Source organism: Lynx canadensis, chromosome B3 (genome assembly GCF_007474595.2).
Source record: "Lynx canadensis isolate LIC74 chromosome B3, mLynCan4.pri.v2, whole genome shotgun sequence".
Taxonomy (NCBI): domain Eukaryota; kingdom Metazoa; phylum Chordata; class Mammalia; order Carnivora; family Felidae; genus Lynx; species Lynx canadensis.
Window position 1 is genome coordinate 123,676,317 of NC_044308.2, and position 19,426 is coordinate 123,695,742.

The window sequence follows — 19,426 nt, forward strand, 5'->3', positions numbered from 1 at the left end:
CTGCTATCCTGACCCCACCACCCCTACTAGAGTGATTTAGTAGATTAGTGCACTGAAAGAAACCCAGTGGTAAATGGCAAAGAGGCTAAATGTAATCCATAGCTATCGCTTTAATAGTCCATGCATTCTTCACTTCACCTCCCCAGTTTGCTTTCATGGAGCAACTAGTTCCGTGTTTAAGACCAGAGAGTTTTAGGTGACCTAAAGTTGCACAAACAACAACAACAACAACAAACAAACAACAACAAAGAAAAAAAAGGACAACACCAACAAAAACCCCTCAGAGCCCCTCTGAATATCTCAGTGTGCAATAGTAGTTTCAAAGGCATAAGAGTTTGAAATAAATCTGTAGAGTTCCTGGGATCTCCTGCAGAAGTTGTTTTTTGTGTCTAAAGAGTAGCTTGTTTGTAATTTCCCATACTCACTGAGAACCAAATACTAAAAAACATTCTGTTTAAGGATTGCATTGTAGTTTAATGTAAAAACAGATAGGATTTGGTCCATTCATGCCTATTCACCTTTCTAGTTATATAATTTTAGGCAAATTAACTTCTTTCACCCAAATTTACTGATATGTAAGATATAATTATAAAGATTAACTGAAATAAAATATCTAAAGCATTCAAAATAATGTCTGGCAGAGAATAAGTTTTCAATACCTCTTAAGAACAACTCCTTCCAGAAGTAGGCTTCTGATTAGTGTTTAAACTATATAATTTCAATTCATATTTTCCTTCTCTTTCCTCATATTTGCAAGGAAATCACTATCTTCATCATTTGATTATATGCATTTGTCCCTAAGCATCTATCTTTACTAATCTACAGGCTCGTATGCATTGAGTTTTTAGAATGACTATGGAATTTCGTATAGCTCCTTCCCTAATCTACAGGAATTTAGTTCACAAAAACTAAGAATAATCTCATGATATGTGTCTTGCCCATGCAAGCATCTCTGCAGTCTTCCCTTGGAAGCTCAGGTCAGACACAGTCAAAGCCATGTAGTCATAGTACAGCATCTTGATGATGTGTATGAGTTTTGGGCAAGCTCTTCATCTTGTTTGCATAGTACTAGTTTCCACTGAATACAAAAATGCCTCGGTGGTGTTGATTTACGAACATTGTACATTCCTTACAATGAAGATACATTTTAAAGGAAAAAAGGGTGATTTCAGGATACAGTGAGTTTTAGCGTAATGTGTTTTCAGGTTCAGCTATGTCTCATGGACAACTTAGAGAATGTAAGGGGTCCGTGGAGAGGAGGTAATAGGTTAGGATGCCCAGCTGCTACCACCCAAAGAAACTCTGGGACAAAGAAAACAGTCAGATTTCTGGTCATAATGACAGAGTAAATGAGCTTTTGTGGACAACAGAAGCAAAATAAACCTTCTTGAATAATTTATTACTCTATAAACACAGTCATAAAGTGTCATGGTACCAGTTCAGGAGACAGGTCCTACAGCTGCCAGATTCTGCTGTCAGGGGCTGCAGGGCCACAGGAGGCAAAGATAACCGAGTACATTATTACTACCCTGGTCACCATTCCTCCCACTGATAATTTGTTTGGCCCATTCCTTCCTATTGCCTAAAGACAAGCATCAAAGTTTGGCAGCTCTAGGGATGAATATTCTGTTTATTTTATCTTTAGCTTTCACAACTGCAAAGGAAGGCCTGAGTTTTTAATAAACATCCCAGCACCAGTTTATGAAAGGGAGAATGAGTTAGTTAGTGCTGTATTTTTTTCAGAAGGCTTTTTAAGCCAGCTGTGGATGAGAAGATCCAATTTGCATTGGAATTGCTAACTAGAACTCAAGGAAATCCCATATGGTTTAGAGAGGAGTAGAAGAAAACAAAACAGAATAGGGAATGTAATGTCTCAATAGTTAGTTTACAAAACATTTACTCAGTGCCTGCACTCAGGAATGATGTCACTGAGTAAAATCATTCAGCAGTGATTTCCTAAGTTCTTACTATGTCCAGCTCTGCTCTAAGTATAGTGGAGAACAGGACAAAGTCTTTGTTCTCATGGAGCTTATCTTCCAACGAGGGAGGACTGAACAAAAATAAATGGGTAAGAGTCAGCTATGTAGAGAATCAAAATCAGTTAGTGAACATATTGCTACTTTACTGTGGAAGTCACAGAAGGCCTCTTGGAAGAATAAAATTAGAAGAGAGACCCAACCCCCTGGAAGAAACTAGCCAGGCAGAGAGCAAGGAAAGGAATGTTTCTGGAAGGGAAGTTAGATTGTATGGCCAGAGTCTGAGACATCCTGGGCCAGACGTGCTATAAGGGATCTGTAGGAGATGACATGGGAGTAATAGTAGGCAGCTGGCAGGTCACAGGGCACTTTCACAGAGGGTTAGCATATAGAGTTTTGGTTTGGGGAAACCTTTGGATATTTTAAGCAAGAAACTGACTTGATCTGATTTATAGTATATACCTTTTAAAGAGCACTTTAGCTTGTTAGGGAGAATGGATTTTCAGAAGTGAATAGTGGAGGTGGAGAGATCATTTGGGAGGCTACAAGCAAGGAATTATGGTGGTTTATGGCATTGGAAAAAGTAGACATGTGAGGAATTGTTGCCAGAGTAGAGTCAATAGAATTTCCTGGTACATTGGATATGTGGAGGTGAGTTGGGGAAGGGGCTCAAGTAGATGACGGATTTAGGGTCTGTAATCTGAGTCAGACCAAAGAGATGGGAAATCCTAGGGGAGGTACAAGTTTAGTAGGCAAATAAAAGCTAAGGTTCTGTTTTAGCCTTTTTGAATTTGAGGAGCCTCTTAGATATCAAAGTAGAAATGTTGAGTAGGCAGTTGGAGATGGGAAACTGGAATTCTGACTGGAGGCGGGGGTAGGGGAGGTGAACAGGAAATCATAGTCATATAGATGGTAGGCATGTATAGCCAAGGGGCTAGATGGGATCACCCCCAAAATTAAAGCAGCCCAGGGCCAAGCCTGGGGCCAGCCAAAAGGCTGAGAAATAGAGGAGGAAATGAGGAGGAATCTTGGGCTAGTCAAGCTATTAGAACAAAATATTTCAGACAGGGCTTTCATTTTTCTGACTGGCACACAGGTGACTCTTTATGTTGATAAAATAAGTATTTATATTACCAACTGTCTTGAACTTTAATAGTATTCCAAGTACATAATCATTTGCAAATAATGAGCTATATGCATATATTAGCCCTACAAATCTACATGGAGGCAAGGCTAAGAGCAGGAGAGCAGTTGCTGAGTTCATGGCTTTGAGCCCTATTTATACGCTCTTTCTCATTGGTGCACTTCATAAATATATTGGCTCTTAATTAAAGAAACTAGTGCCAGCAGGGATAGCTTTTTTGAGTTCCACCCACTTCACAAAGCAGAGATCCAAGTGTTGCAAGCTGTTCTATTTTTATAGTTTAATTCAACACATGTGCACCTATGGTGTGTCCTGCTCGATGCTAGACAGATTAAGAAACACAAAATAAGCCTACAGATTCAGCTTGTGAATCAGGGAACTTTTAATATCCTGAGTGAAGAAAGGCTTACTTAGACTAATACCTGATTAACATTAAAACAAAATGAAAATAGTGATTCCTCAAAGTTTCTTAATTGAGTTTTCCTTTTGTGTGTCTTACTGTATTAACACTTTTGGGAGGAAGGAAGTAAAATACTACCTTGACCCTCTGTTCCCTCACGTCCTCATCTTACCCTCCAATTCTGATGTCTATTAAGATATGTGTCTCCAAGGGATTTAAGGGAGTGAAGAGCAAGTGACTTGACTCAAGTCACCTGGTTTGCTAGGGGACAAGAGCTCACTTCCAGGTCTGTGCTCCTGCCACTAAATAAATATGTTCTTATGAAAATGTATCTAAATAAGAGCACTTCAGCAGGTAATTCTAACCCACACAAAGGGTAAAATAATTATAAAATTACATGCAGAAATAATAAAACTTCACCATTAAAGATGAACTAATCATGCTTTAGGAACTTAGCATTATCGGAGGGGTAGAGACATGGGTTCAATAGAAGTAGTAACAATGGCTGTTTGGGTTAAGGTTTTGGATTGAGGTTATTTGTTTGATGCTGAAGTAGATGTTCCAGCATCTGATTTCAACTTTCAGGGACTCAGCCTCCTCTGTTGAATATGAAACCCGAATTTTACAGCTGATGCTATGGTGCCAGCTTTGAAAACAACAGTAGCAAACATTTGAAAAGCCCTTTAGAATTTATAAGCACTTTCACATTCAAATTCTCATTAGTCATACAAACTTACCCTGTGAGGTGGGTTAATTGACCAGACATCACAATCTCCCTATTACATCTGAGGAAACTTACTCAGGGAAGTTAACTGATTTGTTCAATGTCTCAACAAACTAATACAGTGGTCAGTACATCCAAGACTGGGACTTAGGCCTCCTGACCCTAACATCTCTATCCCATATATTACATTCCAGGCACAAGGCAAGCCATGGTGGTGAAGCATGATTTTAATGCCTTTATAGAAGCTGTAGCCTAGTGTCAGGGTAAAAAAAAAATGAGCAATTGAATATATTAACTAATTTACTCCTTCATTAGTTCATTCAATAAATGATTGGTGATTAGTATCCTGGTTGGTAGGCAAATAAAGATAAAAAAAGTCCACACTTGTGCTAAAGTTCTTATAGTCTTGTTGAGATTAAGAGGAAAACAAGTTGAATGCGATGGAGTGTTGGAGTCAGTAGAAATCTGTGCAGCACACAGTAGGTTCACAAAGAAGAATGGAGGTGATAGGACTGAATTAAGGTGCAAGTTAAGGGTTATGTGAATGTAGGGAAAGAAGTCATTAAGTTAATGTCCTTCCACATCTAAATGTTCTATCTTAGCAGTTTTTAAAACGTAATACTAGTCTTTGTGATGTTTTATCCATTCTCATCTACTTAAGTATGAAAAATTACTCTAAATCAGGCAAGCAGATCATTAATATAGAAATACAGTTCTGAGTATTGAGCTTGATGGTGTCCTGGACTCCCTTTTCCATTATGGAGGCTTAATTTTTCTGTCTCTCCCTTTCCACTATAATAATGTGTGGAAACTGAGTTTGGGAACAGATAGTAAAAAAAAACTTTTTACTGGGGGCATTTTTGTTCACCATTAAAAAGAAAATACTAAACTTTTTATCTAGAAATAAATACTATGTACGAAGCAGGCTTCTTCGCCCCTTCCTTGAGCATCACTCATGTCTTGAGGAAGAGGTTGTGAGAAGTCCGAGTATATGCAGGACTCATTTTATGACACAGGTGACAGCCATCCCCACCTTCCTGGATTCCATATCCATTCTCAGAGTCTCCATTTTTATTCTAGTCCAAACCATGATTCAGAACTGAGCCATTGGTTCTCCCAGAAGAATCCCTCCCTTCTTGTGGACATATAAAATAGCAATCAGTGAAATGTTTTTGTATCTTTCAAAGGAGGGACAGATGAGGATATTTACCTGATATACCTAATGCAAAAAAAACCTTGAAATCCTCAGGAAGTATTTGTTCTCCAAACTTCTCTCTTAGCCCACCCTACTTGTAATGTTTCAAGTCTTTCCCTGGAATTGCACTCAGATTCCCAAGAAGGTTTCCTTTTTTCCTTCCTTTCTCCACTGTTTTCCCTCAGAAACTTAAAATATTTACAGTTATACAAAGTAGTTCATTTGGGCCTCCTCTTGGACCTCACTTGTACACACTGAAGACAATGTCCCTTAGACAGCAGGATCCACTCTCCCAAAAAGGTGGGTCTGTAGCTTGAGTTACCTGATCATGTCTTTTGAATGTGTCAAGCCCAACTCGAGACAGTTTAGAAAACAATTTTTTTTAACAAGTGCATTCCCTAAGGTGAATCCTGACCAATGTAATCCTGTCTTATTGCATTTGATGTTTTTAAAAGTTTGACTTTACATTTAGACAGGTTATTTGGACATGGTGGGATACAAATGGTTGCATCAAAATATGCTGTTTCAGGTCAAATTATTGTATTATTTGTTCTCAATAGCAAGCATCATTCTAAAGCATTCTTAACACTCACCATGTAGAGGCATAGGTGGAGAACCATGTAGTTATTGATAATAAAACCTAACACACATAGCTAATGAAAGATTAAAATAAACCTGGGACATAATTATGAGCTACTAGCAATATTACTTTGTATCTTACATTAAAAATCAAACAAGCTTTGTGTATGTAACTGATGGCTGACTTATAAGCATGTATGTGCCCTATATTCAGGCTGTGTTGGCTTCATTTGAAACTATGGCTTCCATGGGTTTAAAAAATACACATTTTATTTGCAAAGTGACAACCCCAAATTTTACTATGTTCAACTGTTTAAACCGGTGATTTCCAGAATGTTAATGGTGTCCTACTTGTATGAGTTTTAAAAAAAGCTATTTTGAAATAGGTAAATTACCCAAATTATGATAGATCTTCTCAAAACACCTCTTGACACCTCTTGTTATCCAGGAGTATGTATATACTGGAAGTATCTTATTCTTTATGTCTTGTACTTAGTCCAGTATGTTTCACACTTTAAAAAGTTGCCTACGGGCATCTGGGTTCCTTAGTTGGTTGAACATCTGACTCTTGATCTCAGCTCAGGTCTTGTTCTCAGGGTTGTGAGTTCAAGCCCCACATTGGGCTCCACTCTGGGTGTGGAGCCTACTTTAAAAAAAAATGCCTATGAAACAAAAAACAGCCTATCTGAATATTATCAAAACCAACTTTGTTGTAAAGAAGTCACTTGATACCTTGTGAGGCCATATGAGCATTTGTAGAGTCTTCTTATACAATACAATTCATTGTTAAAAGTATAAGTATTCAAAAAAATCAGTGCACCAAGGGTTTTTCTCTTCCTATATTATTGGGATGTTTTTTCCCTCCTTCTGCAACCTCCCAGCCATCCTTTGTGAAGTTCCTACTATAATGATTAACATTATTAAACCAGAGACTAAAAATCTTGGTACGGACTGACCCATGGGGACACGTTATTATACTTATTTTAAAATAAAATAATAAAAGGGGCGTCTCATAGGGGGCAAAAGTCTAACTCATCCTCACAATTTATTCCTTTTCGTGAAAGTCACCCAGCAAAGTTCTCAGGAGTGACTAAGATTGTGTCAGAACCAGGTGCTCTCAAGTGTCTCACCTTTGTGGTTTGCCGACCTGGGTTTCCCAGTCCTTGGTTGGACATTAATATTCTCATAGGGATATAGTATTGACTATAACTCTCAGGATCTCTTCCAGTAGAGGCCGAGGCCATTTCTAAAAACTCCTTCCACGCACACACACACACACACACACACACACACACATACACACACACACACCACCTACTCAAACACTCTCCCTTCTCCTTGCCCCTCACCTTCCTCCTCTCCCTCTCTCTTTTCCATCTTTCTCAATAGAGATTGAATGGAACATCTGTTTCCCACATGATCTCTAGAAGACTGGAGATAGTATAGTTTCCCCCAATGCAGTTTGAATATACCCTGCTCATTTCCTATCTATTCTGTACTCTACAGATACTGACACTGTGCTGCTGTGTTCTTCAGAGAGGGTGTGAGCCTGATAAACGGAATAGCGTACGTGGAATACACACACACGCACACACGCACGCATGCTATCCCATTTATCAGGCTCATTTTATGAACACTCTATTGTCACCGATGGTACCCCGGCAATGTGGCAAAACCCAAGAAAATCATATGGAACACTGCAATTATATCCTCTCTATGACTTACAAAATATGCCTTGTAGGTCTGTGAATGAATATGGGATAAGCTTTCTAGAACAGAACCCATGAACCCATGTATATTTTTTATTTCATTTCCTATCACTACAGTCTCCACTTCAGCCCCCAACATGCATATACATAGGCACATGCTTTCCTTCTCATAATTAGCAGGAAGCCTTGGGATGCCCTTTGCCCCTACTGGAAAGGCATGAAACTAAGTCTAGTACTTTCCTCCCACCCCCAAATCAGTTTTGTCTTGCTGACCTCTCCCCAACCCCAGCTTGCTGTTCTGTTTTTCTATTTTCCCTAAATGCAACTTACTTTAAGCATGTATTAACTTGATTAACATTCCTACAGTTAAAGGCTAATAGAAGATTACCCATTTGTCAGTCTTAGCCACTTTCTTCTCTTTCAAATGTCTACTTATGACGTACATCCAGACTGCACGCCCTTTTTATTTTTTTTAAAGAAGCGAAACCAAAAAAAATTTTTTTTAAAAAATGCAAAATTCATTTTTAAAGGAAATGCAAAATTTGTTTTTAATTTTGGCTATCACCAAAAGGGGAATCAACAAGCCAGAAAACAAAAAGCAAAAAGCAAAAAAAAAGTGTCCCCTGACTGCTCTGTCTGTGCCTCCTCAGCGTGTGCATCTGGTTGTTCATCTCTGAAAGTCTGTGAAATCCTTTTTCCTTTAAACTTTTTTGTTCTTTTCTCCCTTTTTGTTTGGGAATTAAGTGCTTTTTGTATTATATCTATCTATATATATATATCAATATGTTTCTTTTGATTGCTAGATCTTTAACTTTAGATTTGGTTTTATCCAAAATTATGAGAAAAAAGTTATGAATTGTTTTCTGCAATTTTCCCCCACTCCCTCTTTAAATGTGGAACAACTTCAGCCGCAGAATCCCCACATCCACATCTCTCAAATTAGTGCCTTCTCATTGGGAATCCCATGCACCCATGGGTGGCAGGGAGAACGTGGATGATGTCATACAGACAGAACCATTTCTCTATAAGGAAGTGACTGGTAACCCAGCAAGTGGGCTCCCTGTACACTTTTGCCTCTCCATCACCTCTGCTAGTCTCCAACCCTCTCCCCTAACTCTAGATGGGGCTGTGTGGCTGCCGGTGAAGTTGTTCAACTTGAATGCATAAATCTAGTCTTCTTGTTTTTGCTTTTAATCTTTTGGTCATTATTATTAGTATTATTATTTTATGTATTTTGGCGACTTTTAGTAGGAAAAAAGTTTAACTGTTTTTATTATTTGAAACTCTTTAATGAAACTGTAATGATTTTTGGAGTAATTGCATGTTGAAGAAGTTGCAGCTTAGGGTGTGTGAGATTGTGTTAGAGTTCTGTTCTTTATTTATGTAGATGGGCATGTGTAGGCTCATTTGTTTTTGTATATTGCCCATCCCTTCCTTACAGCCAGAAGCTCTAATGCAGCTAGATCACTCCGTGCCGCCCTTACATGGACATGGCGACTCACTTACACTTTCACCCCCATCATCTTCATCTCTTGTGTCGTACACTCATAAATACGACCCTGCCCTCTCTGCATCCCTCCTCCCCACACTTCCCTTCCCTTAGCATTGTTCAAATTTATGTGCTGCCATCCATCCCCTTAAATCTAAAACTTGTCAAAAAGACAAAAATATTTAAAAGATAAATATATATCTGAGAACCTATAACAGTGCAGAAGTTCATTCAAAACCCTCCAGATTCAGAGAATTTTTTAAAGGCAAATTATAAAAGTAAACAGGTTTTTTTTAATTTTTTAAATCACTGCAATCGGAATTATTTCAAATTCAAAATCGATGCCCTCCCAAGCCCCTCAGAGAAAAACTTTGTTAAAGTGCAGATTTTTTTTTCTTTTCATGTTATGTGGTGTGGATGTATGTGTTGTTGCCTCCCTGTATCATCCTCTGTTGTAAATTATTATATTTGAAAAATTAGACATTTTGCTCAAAAGTTTTTTAAGAAATGACAACAAAAAAGCAAGTTACAAGAATGTGGCAATCCTATTTGTCCAAGAGCATTCTTACACAACTTTCTTTTGTAAATTTTTCTTTCATGCCAAAAAACATGCGGGCAATTTGTTGATGTAAGTTGACTATAAATTAATATGGTATGCTTTTTTCATTTAAGTTATTTTATCTATATGGAAATGACTGCTTTCTTTGTTTTCCAAAAATAGCCTCCTTTTTTTTTTTAATTTGCTTTTACTTTTTTTTCCCCCTGCCCTTATACTGTGAATGCCTTGTGAATGTTATTTGCTCTCCTTTCCTCTAGTTTACTTTGGCCTTGATGTTAGTTTTATTTTCTACTATATGCTTTTGAAGACAGTATTAAATATTTTATTTCATTTGTGCCTATCTGCTTAATTTTCACTGTTATGTTTTGTGCTGAATTGCTTCTAATGATCAATGTGAACTCGACTGTTCATAGAAGGGGTGGGTAAGTTGTTCTCATCATCCAAAGGAAGCCTAGCCTCTTTGCCTGAACCAACTTTAAAGCCTTGAGAATAATGATATGCTCTACAGTGGGATGTTAAATTGGTTACAGCCTATGGGAGGCCTGTACCCCCAGAAGAAAAGAAGTTAACGCCAAGTATTATCAGTGGTAATACATCCTAATTTAACTCCTTAGAAAGCATTCAGGGAAGTCAGTCCTTTATTGTATTTTCCTTCAGCAAAGGGAAATTAAGGTGCTCTCAAGTGACAATAGTAGAGTTTGGTTATCCAGGATTTTGCCACCACCATCACTGCAGACTCCAAAGTTGATTTTATTGAGAATGAAGGCATCAAGAATCCCAGGTGTCTAGGGTATTATCCTGTGATAATGATGGCTTTCAATGTATAGAATTAACTACTGGTGAAAACAAACACTCATATACAGAGAGCACACAATTCTGTCTCTCCTTCTCCCTCCCTGCATCCCTCCCAGCTTCTCCCTCCTCTCTCCCTCCCTCTCTTCCTGCCTCCCAGCCTGTTTCTCTCCCCCTCAGCCTTTCCCTCCCTGTGTCCCTCCCTGCCTCTTTCTTTTTCTTCTTACCTCCTTCCTTGTCCCTCTCTCTCTCCCTTCCTCCTTTTCTCCCTCTCCCTCCCAGCATCTTTTCCTCTTCCCTCCCTCCCTTCCTGCCTCTTTCTCTCTCCCCCTCTGGCCCATTCTCTCCCTGCCTCTCTCCCACTCCCTCCCTGTTTCCCTCCCTGCCTCTTTCTCTATCTCCCTCCCTCCTTTCTTGCCCCCTCTCTCTCCCTCCCCTCTAACTTCTCTCTCTCTCTCTCTGTCTCTCTCTTTCTCTCTGCTCCCCCTCCTCTTTTCCCTTTCATTTAATAGTTGCTATTTCTCTCCTGGATTTAATCAAGTAAACTTTAAAAGGATCCTAAGATCCTACCGAGAAGAAACATGATAATTTTAACATCTAAAGTTTTATTTAGGAAATCTTTCAGGTAGGTAAGTACTGCCATTTTGTGTGACCTTAGAGGTGAAAATACCCCCTGAGGTTAAAGGTATTTGGATTAATGTTGCCTTATGCACTTTGGGAAAGATAAGATGGATAGGTAAGGAGTGCTATACCAGGAGCACTTGGGTGGATCTGTTGGTTAACTGTACAACTCAATTTTGGCTCAAGTCATGATCCCAAGGTTCATTTGGTGGGACTGAACCCCTCATAGGGCTCTGTACTGCTCTGTCTGCTTGGGAGTCTCTCTCTCCCTCTCTCTCTACCCCTCCCCTACTCATGTTCTTACTCTCTCATTCTCTTTCAAAATAAACATTTTAAGAAAAAAGAAGGGCTGTATCATTTTTAAATAAACAGATTACTTGTTTCACTTTAATTTCAGATATAGTGTTATCTGAAACTGTTACAGAAATATCCGACTGAATGGTGGGTAATAGATGTATTTCTAACACAGGAGCTTTAATGAATGGGCTTTCTCTGCCTCAGTTTATATGATTTTATATTTCATGTGCTGGATGATATTTTGGGTTTAAAACTAAGAACTTCCTAAATGGGGTGTTATTTTATCTAATAGAATTTATTTTTGTTGAGGAAGCTATCCATTGGTCAATTTAATAAAGGGTTAATCATTTTTTTTAAATACAAGCTTTTTGAATTAGTAGTTCATTCTTCAAAGCTGCATTTAAAATAGCCCCAATAACCTAGATCCTATATTATTATATTTGTACCCTAGCATGAGGCTACTACATTAAAAAAATGATAAGAAAGTGATCAATGATGTATAGGCCCAAAATGTTAATAGAAATAATACTATTAACTGGCATTTTGAAGTAACAATGGATTCTATGCTAAATACTTAGTATGCATATAATTAACATTAACATGCATTATTATTGTTTGAGATAGGCGTGTTATTATTTACATTTTACAGAGAGTTTAAGAAATTTCACTGAACTCACATGGCTAGTAAACCACAGAGCTCTGATGTTAACCTGAGTATGAGTGGCTCTAGAGACGAAGCCCTTAATCAATAAGGAAATGAAAAATTCTACTTGGCATGCCTTATTTTACAATGTATAATGATATCCAGGGCCTTTGTCTCATCTTACCTGGGCATATGTTGAAAAATCGAATCTGTAGCCTTCAGAATCAAATCCATTTCAGACAAACTAGGGGGAAAAATGCCCCACCTCAAGATTCTCGTCTTACTAAAATGTAAGTTAAGCCCCTTTGAGCCCCTTGAGTTTTTCTGGAGCCTTCTCCCCTGGTACTTGCCATGTTTGTCCATGGCAATTTTTCCTGAAAGTGGAGAAGAAGTTCATGATTACAGACTTCAGGATCTTTATGTGCTACAAGTACACAATGCTTTGGCACCAAGTAATTAAGTGAATGTCATTCAGCAACTAATTTATGGGGGAAAAGGATGATTTTTCCATATTACATGACTATATCTCAGTAGTGAATTAGAAACATGCAAATAAGAGATGAGGTAAAGAACCTAAATATAAATAAAATAAATTCAAGGAATTGGAGCATGGTGTCCTCTCTCAGTCTGGCTCTTTAGTGTCATTGTTTTGGTATTTTTGTGACTTCTCAGACTTGAATGTCTCCAGAGAGGAAAAGGTTGGAGCCACATTGAAATTTCATGCTGCCCTTGTTTTTTCAGATGACCCACTACATTCACTATCACCTGCGAAATTCTCACAGTTCAGAAGAGTTCTATTAAATTTTTAATACACTGTCTTTTTCGATGGCAGAGAGCCCCTTTTGCTGGATATCAGCCCTAGACACATGAATTATATATCTATAAATACACTCATAAAGCAAAAAAGCAGGGCAGCCTTCAGGGCTAAAATAGACCTTTTATATCCCTAGTGATCTCTCTAGTTTAAAGAAAAGCACAACCCTGTCAAAAACGGGTATATATTCCTGATTTAAAATGCTAAGGTTAAGGAATAAAGATAGTTCTTATTCCAAGCCAAAGACAAATTCTGGGGAGGGAACAGGAAATTAGGGTGTTGATGGCCTACAGGGTGTCTGTCCCTCTGCCTGTAACCCCTTATGATTTTAGGCTTGCTGCTTCTATGAATATGAATCTTTATAAGCATAGACATCTGGTAGATCACTGACTCCATAGTCTTTGGACATTGGGGAAAAAAAAACATAGCTTCTCCAACATTTCTGAGGACAATCACTTTGGATTAAAACAAACATAACATCTTAAATAGCTTCCTACAGTCTCAGTTATTTCTGCTAAGGATCTAATCATGGAAAAATACATCCCTCATCTCAAAGGATGTGTGCCCTCATATTCCCTAGGACACTATATAATCATCCTAAATCTTAAAGATGGAATTTGATATTAAAGTAGATTATACACCCTCACACACCTGTCCCAGGCACCTTGCACTATTCTCTGAAATTTTCCACCTATTTTTACTCCAATTTCCATTTGTAACCACAATTCCTGCATCCCAGTTGACTTTCTTTTAAGCTGAAGACACTCTTCCAATTTTCTTGAGAGGGCAGGAAAGGGGGTGGATTATGAAAGCTTCTACTATTCTCCCACTGGAATTGGGGCTCACATTTCCCTGACAGGGGGCATCATTTATCATTTTCTACCACTGCTGCCGGGATTAATAACAAAATGGCAAAACTGAAGATTAGTAATTTGGACACATTCTTTTGTTTAAACTCTAAAATAGCATACCTAACATTTTTGGTTTGGAAATAAGCTCTTATCATTTCACTTAGGGGCTCATCAACCTTTTAGAAGCTCTTTATAAATCAGCGAGCTTTAGGACTCTCCTTCCACTTCATTATGAAAGTGATGGTTTTCAGTTATTTTTTTTAACACGAGAAAGATTAAAAGGTGTTGAATTGAGAAGTGAATAGCAAAAGAAAGTGGGGGTGATTCAACTGCAGAGTGAGCAATTTGTAGATTTTGTAGATTTTCTACAACAAAGATACTGCAGAAGCTTTAGATTGAAGAAAAGGGGTGGGGGGGAAGGAGGCAAATTTAAGACTGCAGTTGGGTGTCACAGATGGTACACTAAAATTGCAAATGAATGCCACTCTGTAATCATGAAGACAGTAATCTTAATCTCACTTAAAGGGACACCAGCACACTACTTAACAATTTGCCTTTATATTTAAGTTATCCATACCAGGCTTTTGCCTTTCAACACATCGGCTATTCCTGATCCTTTATCCCAGTTTCCTCTCTGCTTAATATATGTGGAGTGGATTTTTTATCATTTCCCTAAGGAACAAATACTGTCAGTATTTGTGCCAGTAAAGAGCACATGTGCTAAACCTTTGTTCTAGGTGGGATGGGTAAAAAATCCTGTCTTGTTCTCTGAAGGAAAGTAAAATCATCCCTGAGTAATCTCTAGGGAACTTTCAAACAGATTGCATGGGCCATCTCATCTCTCTTCTCATTGCCTTCTCTTTTCTACTTACGCACTGCCTTCTTCCATGGGTCACCTTAAATATAACACTTGCCACCCCCACCCTACTAGAAGAATAAGGAGAGAAACTCAGGGTTAGTTTTAGTACTGGCTTACCTTTAGGGAACTGTGCTCCAAATCCCATTTATAAAACCTAGAAAAAGTTGTAAATTATGCATTAAATCAGTTGCAAGATATATGAATTATATATAGTCACAATGTAAAAAAAAAAAAAAAAAAAAAAAGGCATGCTGGTCCAGTAAAGCAAGTCTGATGACGAATCTGCAAAGATCATTTTACTCAATAGTTTGAAACACCAAGCACTGGAAGAGAAGTTTGGGGTTAGAGCATAACCCAAAACATCATCCTGAAATTCTCAGAAAGGTTGTTTTATTTTGCTACATATGGTAACATCATCAGGTAGGACAGAGATGATTATCCCTCCCAAATACACATCATGTACATTATTGCCACCCTCCCCCACCTCAGTTTCTCTCTGTATAACACAATGTTATTGGCTAAATATGGAGGAAGTAAAGCTTCTGAAATGGGTACAAATGGTTCTTCTCAGGTGCTTTGAAGGCATGCAATAGCTTTCCTCTCAGAAGGCCCTTCTCTTTAGCACACCTGAAATCTGGACAGTTTACATGCAGCAGTTCTAACTGAGGCACAGGGAAATGTTTAAAGATACATGGATGGAAAGCTAAGCAGGAGAGTTCTTATTTGTGAGTCCATCTTTATAGGAAGAACCTGGGAAGACCGTGTAAACTAAAGACTTGTGCACTTAGAACTTGTGATATTATCACATGTCTGGCTTTGTCACCAATAAGGGGTACCTCAGCAAAAGTCACATCTGATAACAGGCGTTCACACCAACCATCCCATCAGGGCAGTTGCTATGGAGGGCAGAACAGACAAGAACATTGTACCTGGCTGAGAGCTTAATGACCCAGCTCAGAAAGAAGCCGTCAACAATAATATCATATTAGCAACTCAACTGTCTAACTGAAACAGGGAAACATCATGCCCTCCCGGCTAGTGTTTTTTTTAAAACAACAATACATTTTGGAAATAAATTCAATGAGGAGACATGAACTGTAACTTCTGGAGATTCTTTCTCTGTTTGAAAAATAACATTGTAAAGAGACACAGAAGACCTTGATTATCTTGCTTACATACATGAGTAATAAACTTGGCCCTACAATTAAGTAAGCACCACAGAATATTTGTGGTCCCCATGATTTGAAGGCACTCTGATTTAGTGAACTATTCTGCACTGTCTTTCCTGACCTAGTCCACATGTTTATAAATGCAATAACTAGGGTCTGTGGGTAAACCAATTTATTTTTCCCATTTTGGATAAGAATCACTGATTTTAAAAACTCACTTTGCTATCTCTACATCTCTGAATCTAAATTTCCAGTAAATCATGGGTATCTAGTCGGGGTATTTAAAAAATCTAGTGTTGAGCTCAGCATATATTGCATATATCATAAAAGCAATGCATAAACATAATGTGAGACCAAGGCAAGGTGAGTTGTCATTTAATAGGGCAATTTCTACAAAAGATAGAATGAGTTTGTTAGATGAATATTTTAACCTCTTATGAGTTCCCTTTACTTAGCATAGCATATAGTAAATGTACACTGAATTTGATAAATGTTAAATAAAAGGTAGTAGCTTAAAATACTAAAGACAAGGTCTTTTACATTCCTTGATCTTGATCTCTGGGACCTGGAGAATATGTCATACTCGTCCTCATGGGAGCAAATACATAGAAACCCAAAAAGAGAACAAAGAAATGCTAGGGTTCATAAATTAGTCACATGCATGTGCATGTACGCACGTATACACACACACACACACACACACACACACAGTTTTGCTAGCCTGTCAGTTTTTGCAATAGAATGATTGAATGCCATTATCCTGTAAGCAGATCCTGGAATCAGCGTATTTGAATTCTATCTAAATAATTACTTGAGAGTATCTTAAAAACCTAAGAATTTCAGACTTCGGTGGCAAGAGGCATAATGGGCTCTAAATCAGCTTAGAATGGTTAGTCTACAATAAGAAAGGATCCATGTGTGGACATAGGTCATTCTATGATAATCTGTGATACCTAATCAATCAAAAACAGTCACTGAGAATGACTATGGATCGTATCTACAAATATACTAATTCTGTTTTTCTTTTTCTTTTCAATCCCAGGAGGTGAATTAGTTATCCCTCTTCTTGTAGAAGACCCTTTAGCTACCCCTCCTATTGCTACTCGTGCACCTTCCATTACACTCCCCCCTACCTTTCGCCCCCTCCTCACCATTATTGAGACCACCAAAGATTCCCTGTCCATGACCTCTGAGGCGGGGTTACCTTGCTTGTCGGACCAAGGCAGCGATGGTTGTGATGATGATGGCTTGGTGATATCTGGGTATGGCTCAGGGGAAACCTTTGACTCTAACCTGCCCCCTACTGATGATGAAGATTTTTACACCACCTTCTCCTTGGTAACAGATAAGAGTCTTTCCACTTCAATCTTCGAAGGTGGCTACAAAGCACATGCGCCCAAGTGGGAATCCAAGGACTTTAGACCTAACAAAGTCTCCGAAACTAGTAGGACTACTACCACATCTTTGTCCCCTGAGCTGATCCGCTTCACAGCTTCCTCCTCGTCTGGGATGGTGCCCAAATTGCCAGCTGGCAAAATGAATAACCGTGATCTCAAACCCCAGCCTGATATAGTCTTGCTTCCGTTGCCCACTGCCTATGAGCTAGACAGCACCAAACTGAAGAGCCCACTAATTACTTCCCCCATGTTCCGTAATGTGCCCACAGCAAACCCCACGGAGCCGGGAGTCAGACGGGTTCCGGGGGCCTCAGAGGTGATCCGGGAGTCGAGCAGTACAACAGGGATGGTCGTCGGCATTGTGGCTGCTGCCGCCCTCTGCATCTTGATCCTCCTGTACGCCATGTACAAGTACAGGAACAGGGACGAGGGGTCCTATCAAGTGGACGAGACGCGGAACTACATCAGCAACTCGGCCCAGAGCAACGGCACGCTCATCAAGGAGAAGCAGCAGAGCTCGAAGAGCGGCCACAAGAAACAGAAAAACAAGGACAAGGAGTATTATGTGTAAAAACGACACCGCCAATCATTACATGAATTTATGACACAGAATTATTTCTATAGAAATCTATAAATACTTGGAAAACGAGGTTTCACAGATGTCAGAACTGTTACAACTATGAGATGGGGTGTACCATGACCATGGTGGGGAAAACCATTTTTAAAAGGACACACACAAAGATGTACCTAAAACGTTCAGCCATGGCTGCTTTGATTCAGTCATCGCTCGGAGACAGAACATTCTTTCTGCCCTGCTGTATCATAAAGCACACACTTCGCGCTCTGGAGCAACCAGATGGCTCCCCCACTTTCGCGGACTTGGAAGCTTCCTTCTCTTGAGGACTTTTCACCCAAGGTAGAAGACTTCATGGCTTACTTGTTCCATAACTCCAAGTGAGTCTGTAATGATGTTTGTGAAGCTTGACTGTAACAATCTGTAACAATGTTTTCTTTTTTCTTTTTTTTTTTTTTTGGTTTAATTATGTAAAAACAAAAACAAAAAAAAAATGAAAAAAAATGAAAAACAAAAGCAAACAAACAAAAAAACCCACCCTTATCTGGTTTTGGCCAGTGTATGTGTAACTTTTCAAGATCTGAGGGGAAAAAATGGCTTTTGGGTTTTTGTTTATTTTTTGAGAATGACTGGACATAAGAAGAAAAAACAAACAAAAAACTCAGAAAACAAAAATAAGAGAGACTATTGCCATATGAACTCAAAAGCTACCATGGTGTTCACTCTACATATCAGGTTGTGGTATTTCTAGAATCTGTTGTTTGTTTCCTATACGATGCTTTGCTGAAACACATAGCAAAATCACATGATGGATGATAGTATTGGTTTGAAAAGCTGGTCCCTCAGGATCTAATTGCAGAATTTGCCACCCAAACCCTGAATAGGTGGGGTTAGGGCTGGTTTTATTAGAGCTATTGGCTTTACTTAACAATATTGTTCCTGTTCATTAGCCCAGCCAAATTGTGGTAAAGGAGAAAGCCCCACAAGCTAACACAGAGCCTTTCCTAGGGAAGGTGAAGAGGGGGTGGGCTGGATCTGCGACTGATTGAAATGCATGCAAATATAAAAAGATGAGACAATACTAATCGTCTGTTAAAGAATCAAAACAGACAATAGGGGAGTTCAATGTGTGATGGAACAACAAAAGGTCACACAAGCCAAACATGGCATGACAGAGTGCAAAATACATAGTTCTTCCCCCACCCCCAACATGATGTTTTTCATAGTGGTTTAATTTTGTAGCCTGACACTTACAGATAACTCTGTCCTTCCATTTGCTCACATCTCCCTTCACCCATCTTTTCTAAAAACAAATAAATAAATAATAAATGAATAAAGCTGCTGTGACACACAAAAAAAGGAATTTAATAGTATAATATATATATAAATAAATATATATACAGATATATTTATCATGGTATGTTTGATGGGATGACTGAAACAGGAAAACTGTTAAAGTCTTGAAGTGGAATGAGAATGTTGTTTTAAAAGAAAATAACAAAACAACAAAAAGTAAACCTTAAAATGTGAAGAAAGTGTGAGTTTTAGTTTTGTCACAGTTAACTGTGTCAAAGAGAATAAACAATCTTCTCAGATTTTGTTTACATATTTTACTACATTTTTGCTGGTATAAT

The 19,426-nt window shown here is 38.5% G+C and overlaps 1 protein-coding gene across 8 annotated transcripts in view; it reads left to right on the top strand.

The window, feature by feature from the left end:
* Positions 1–18,267, top strand: part of NRXN3 (neurexin 3) — a 1,124,854-nt gene extending 1,106,587 nt beyond the window's left edge. For 4 of the 8 annotated variants that reach the window (XM_032593428.1, XM_030319688.1, XM_032593429.1 and 1 more), the window contains one exon: positions 16,864–18,267. In XM_032593428.1, coding sequence (XP_032449319.1) covers positions 16,864–17,789 — 926 coding nt within the window. In that variant the 3' untranslated portion in view covers positions 17,790–18,267. Of the gene's footprint in view, positions 1–9,168; positions 9,382–16,863 lie in introns of those variants that run through there. The other 4 variants (XM_030319691.1, XM_030319692.1, XM_032593426.1 and 1 more) reach the window with 2 other exon arrangements.
* The last annotated feature ends 1,159 nt before the right edge of the window (positions 18,268–19,426 follow it).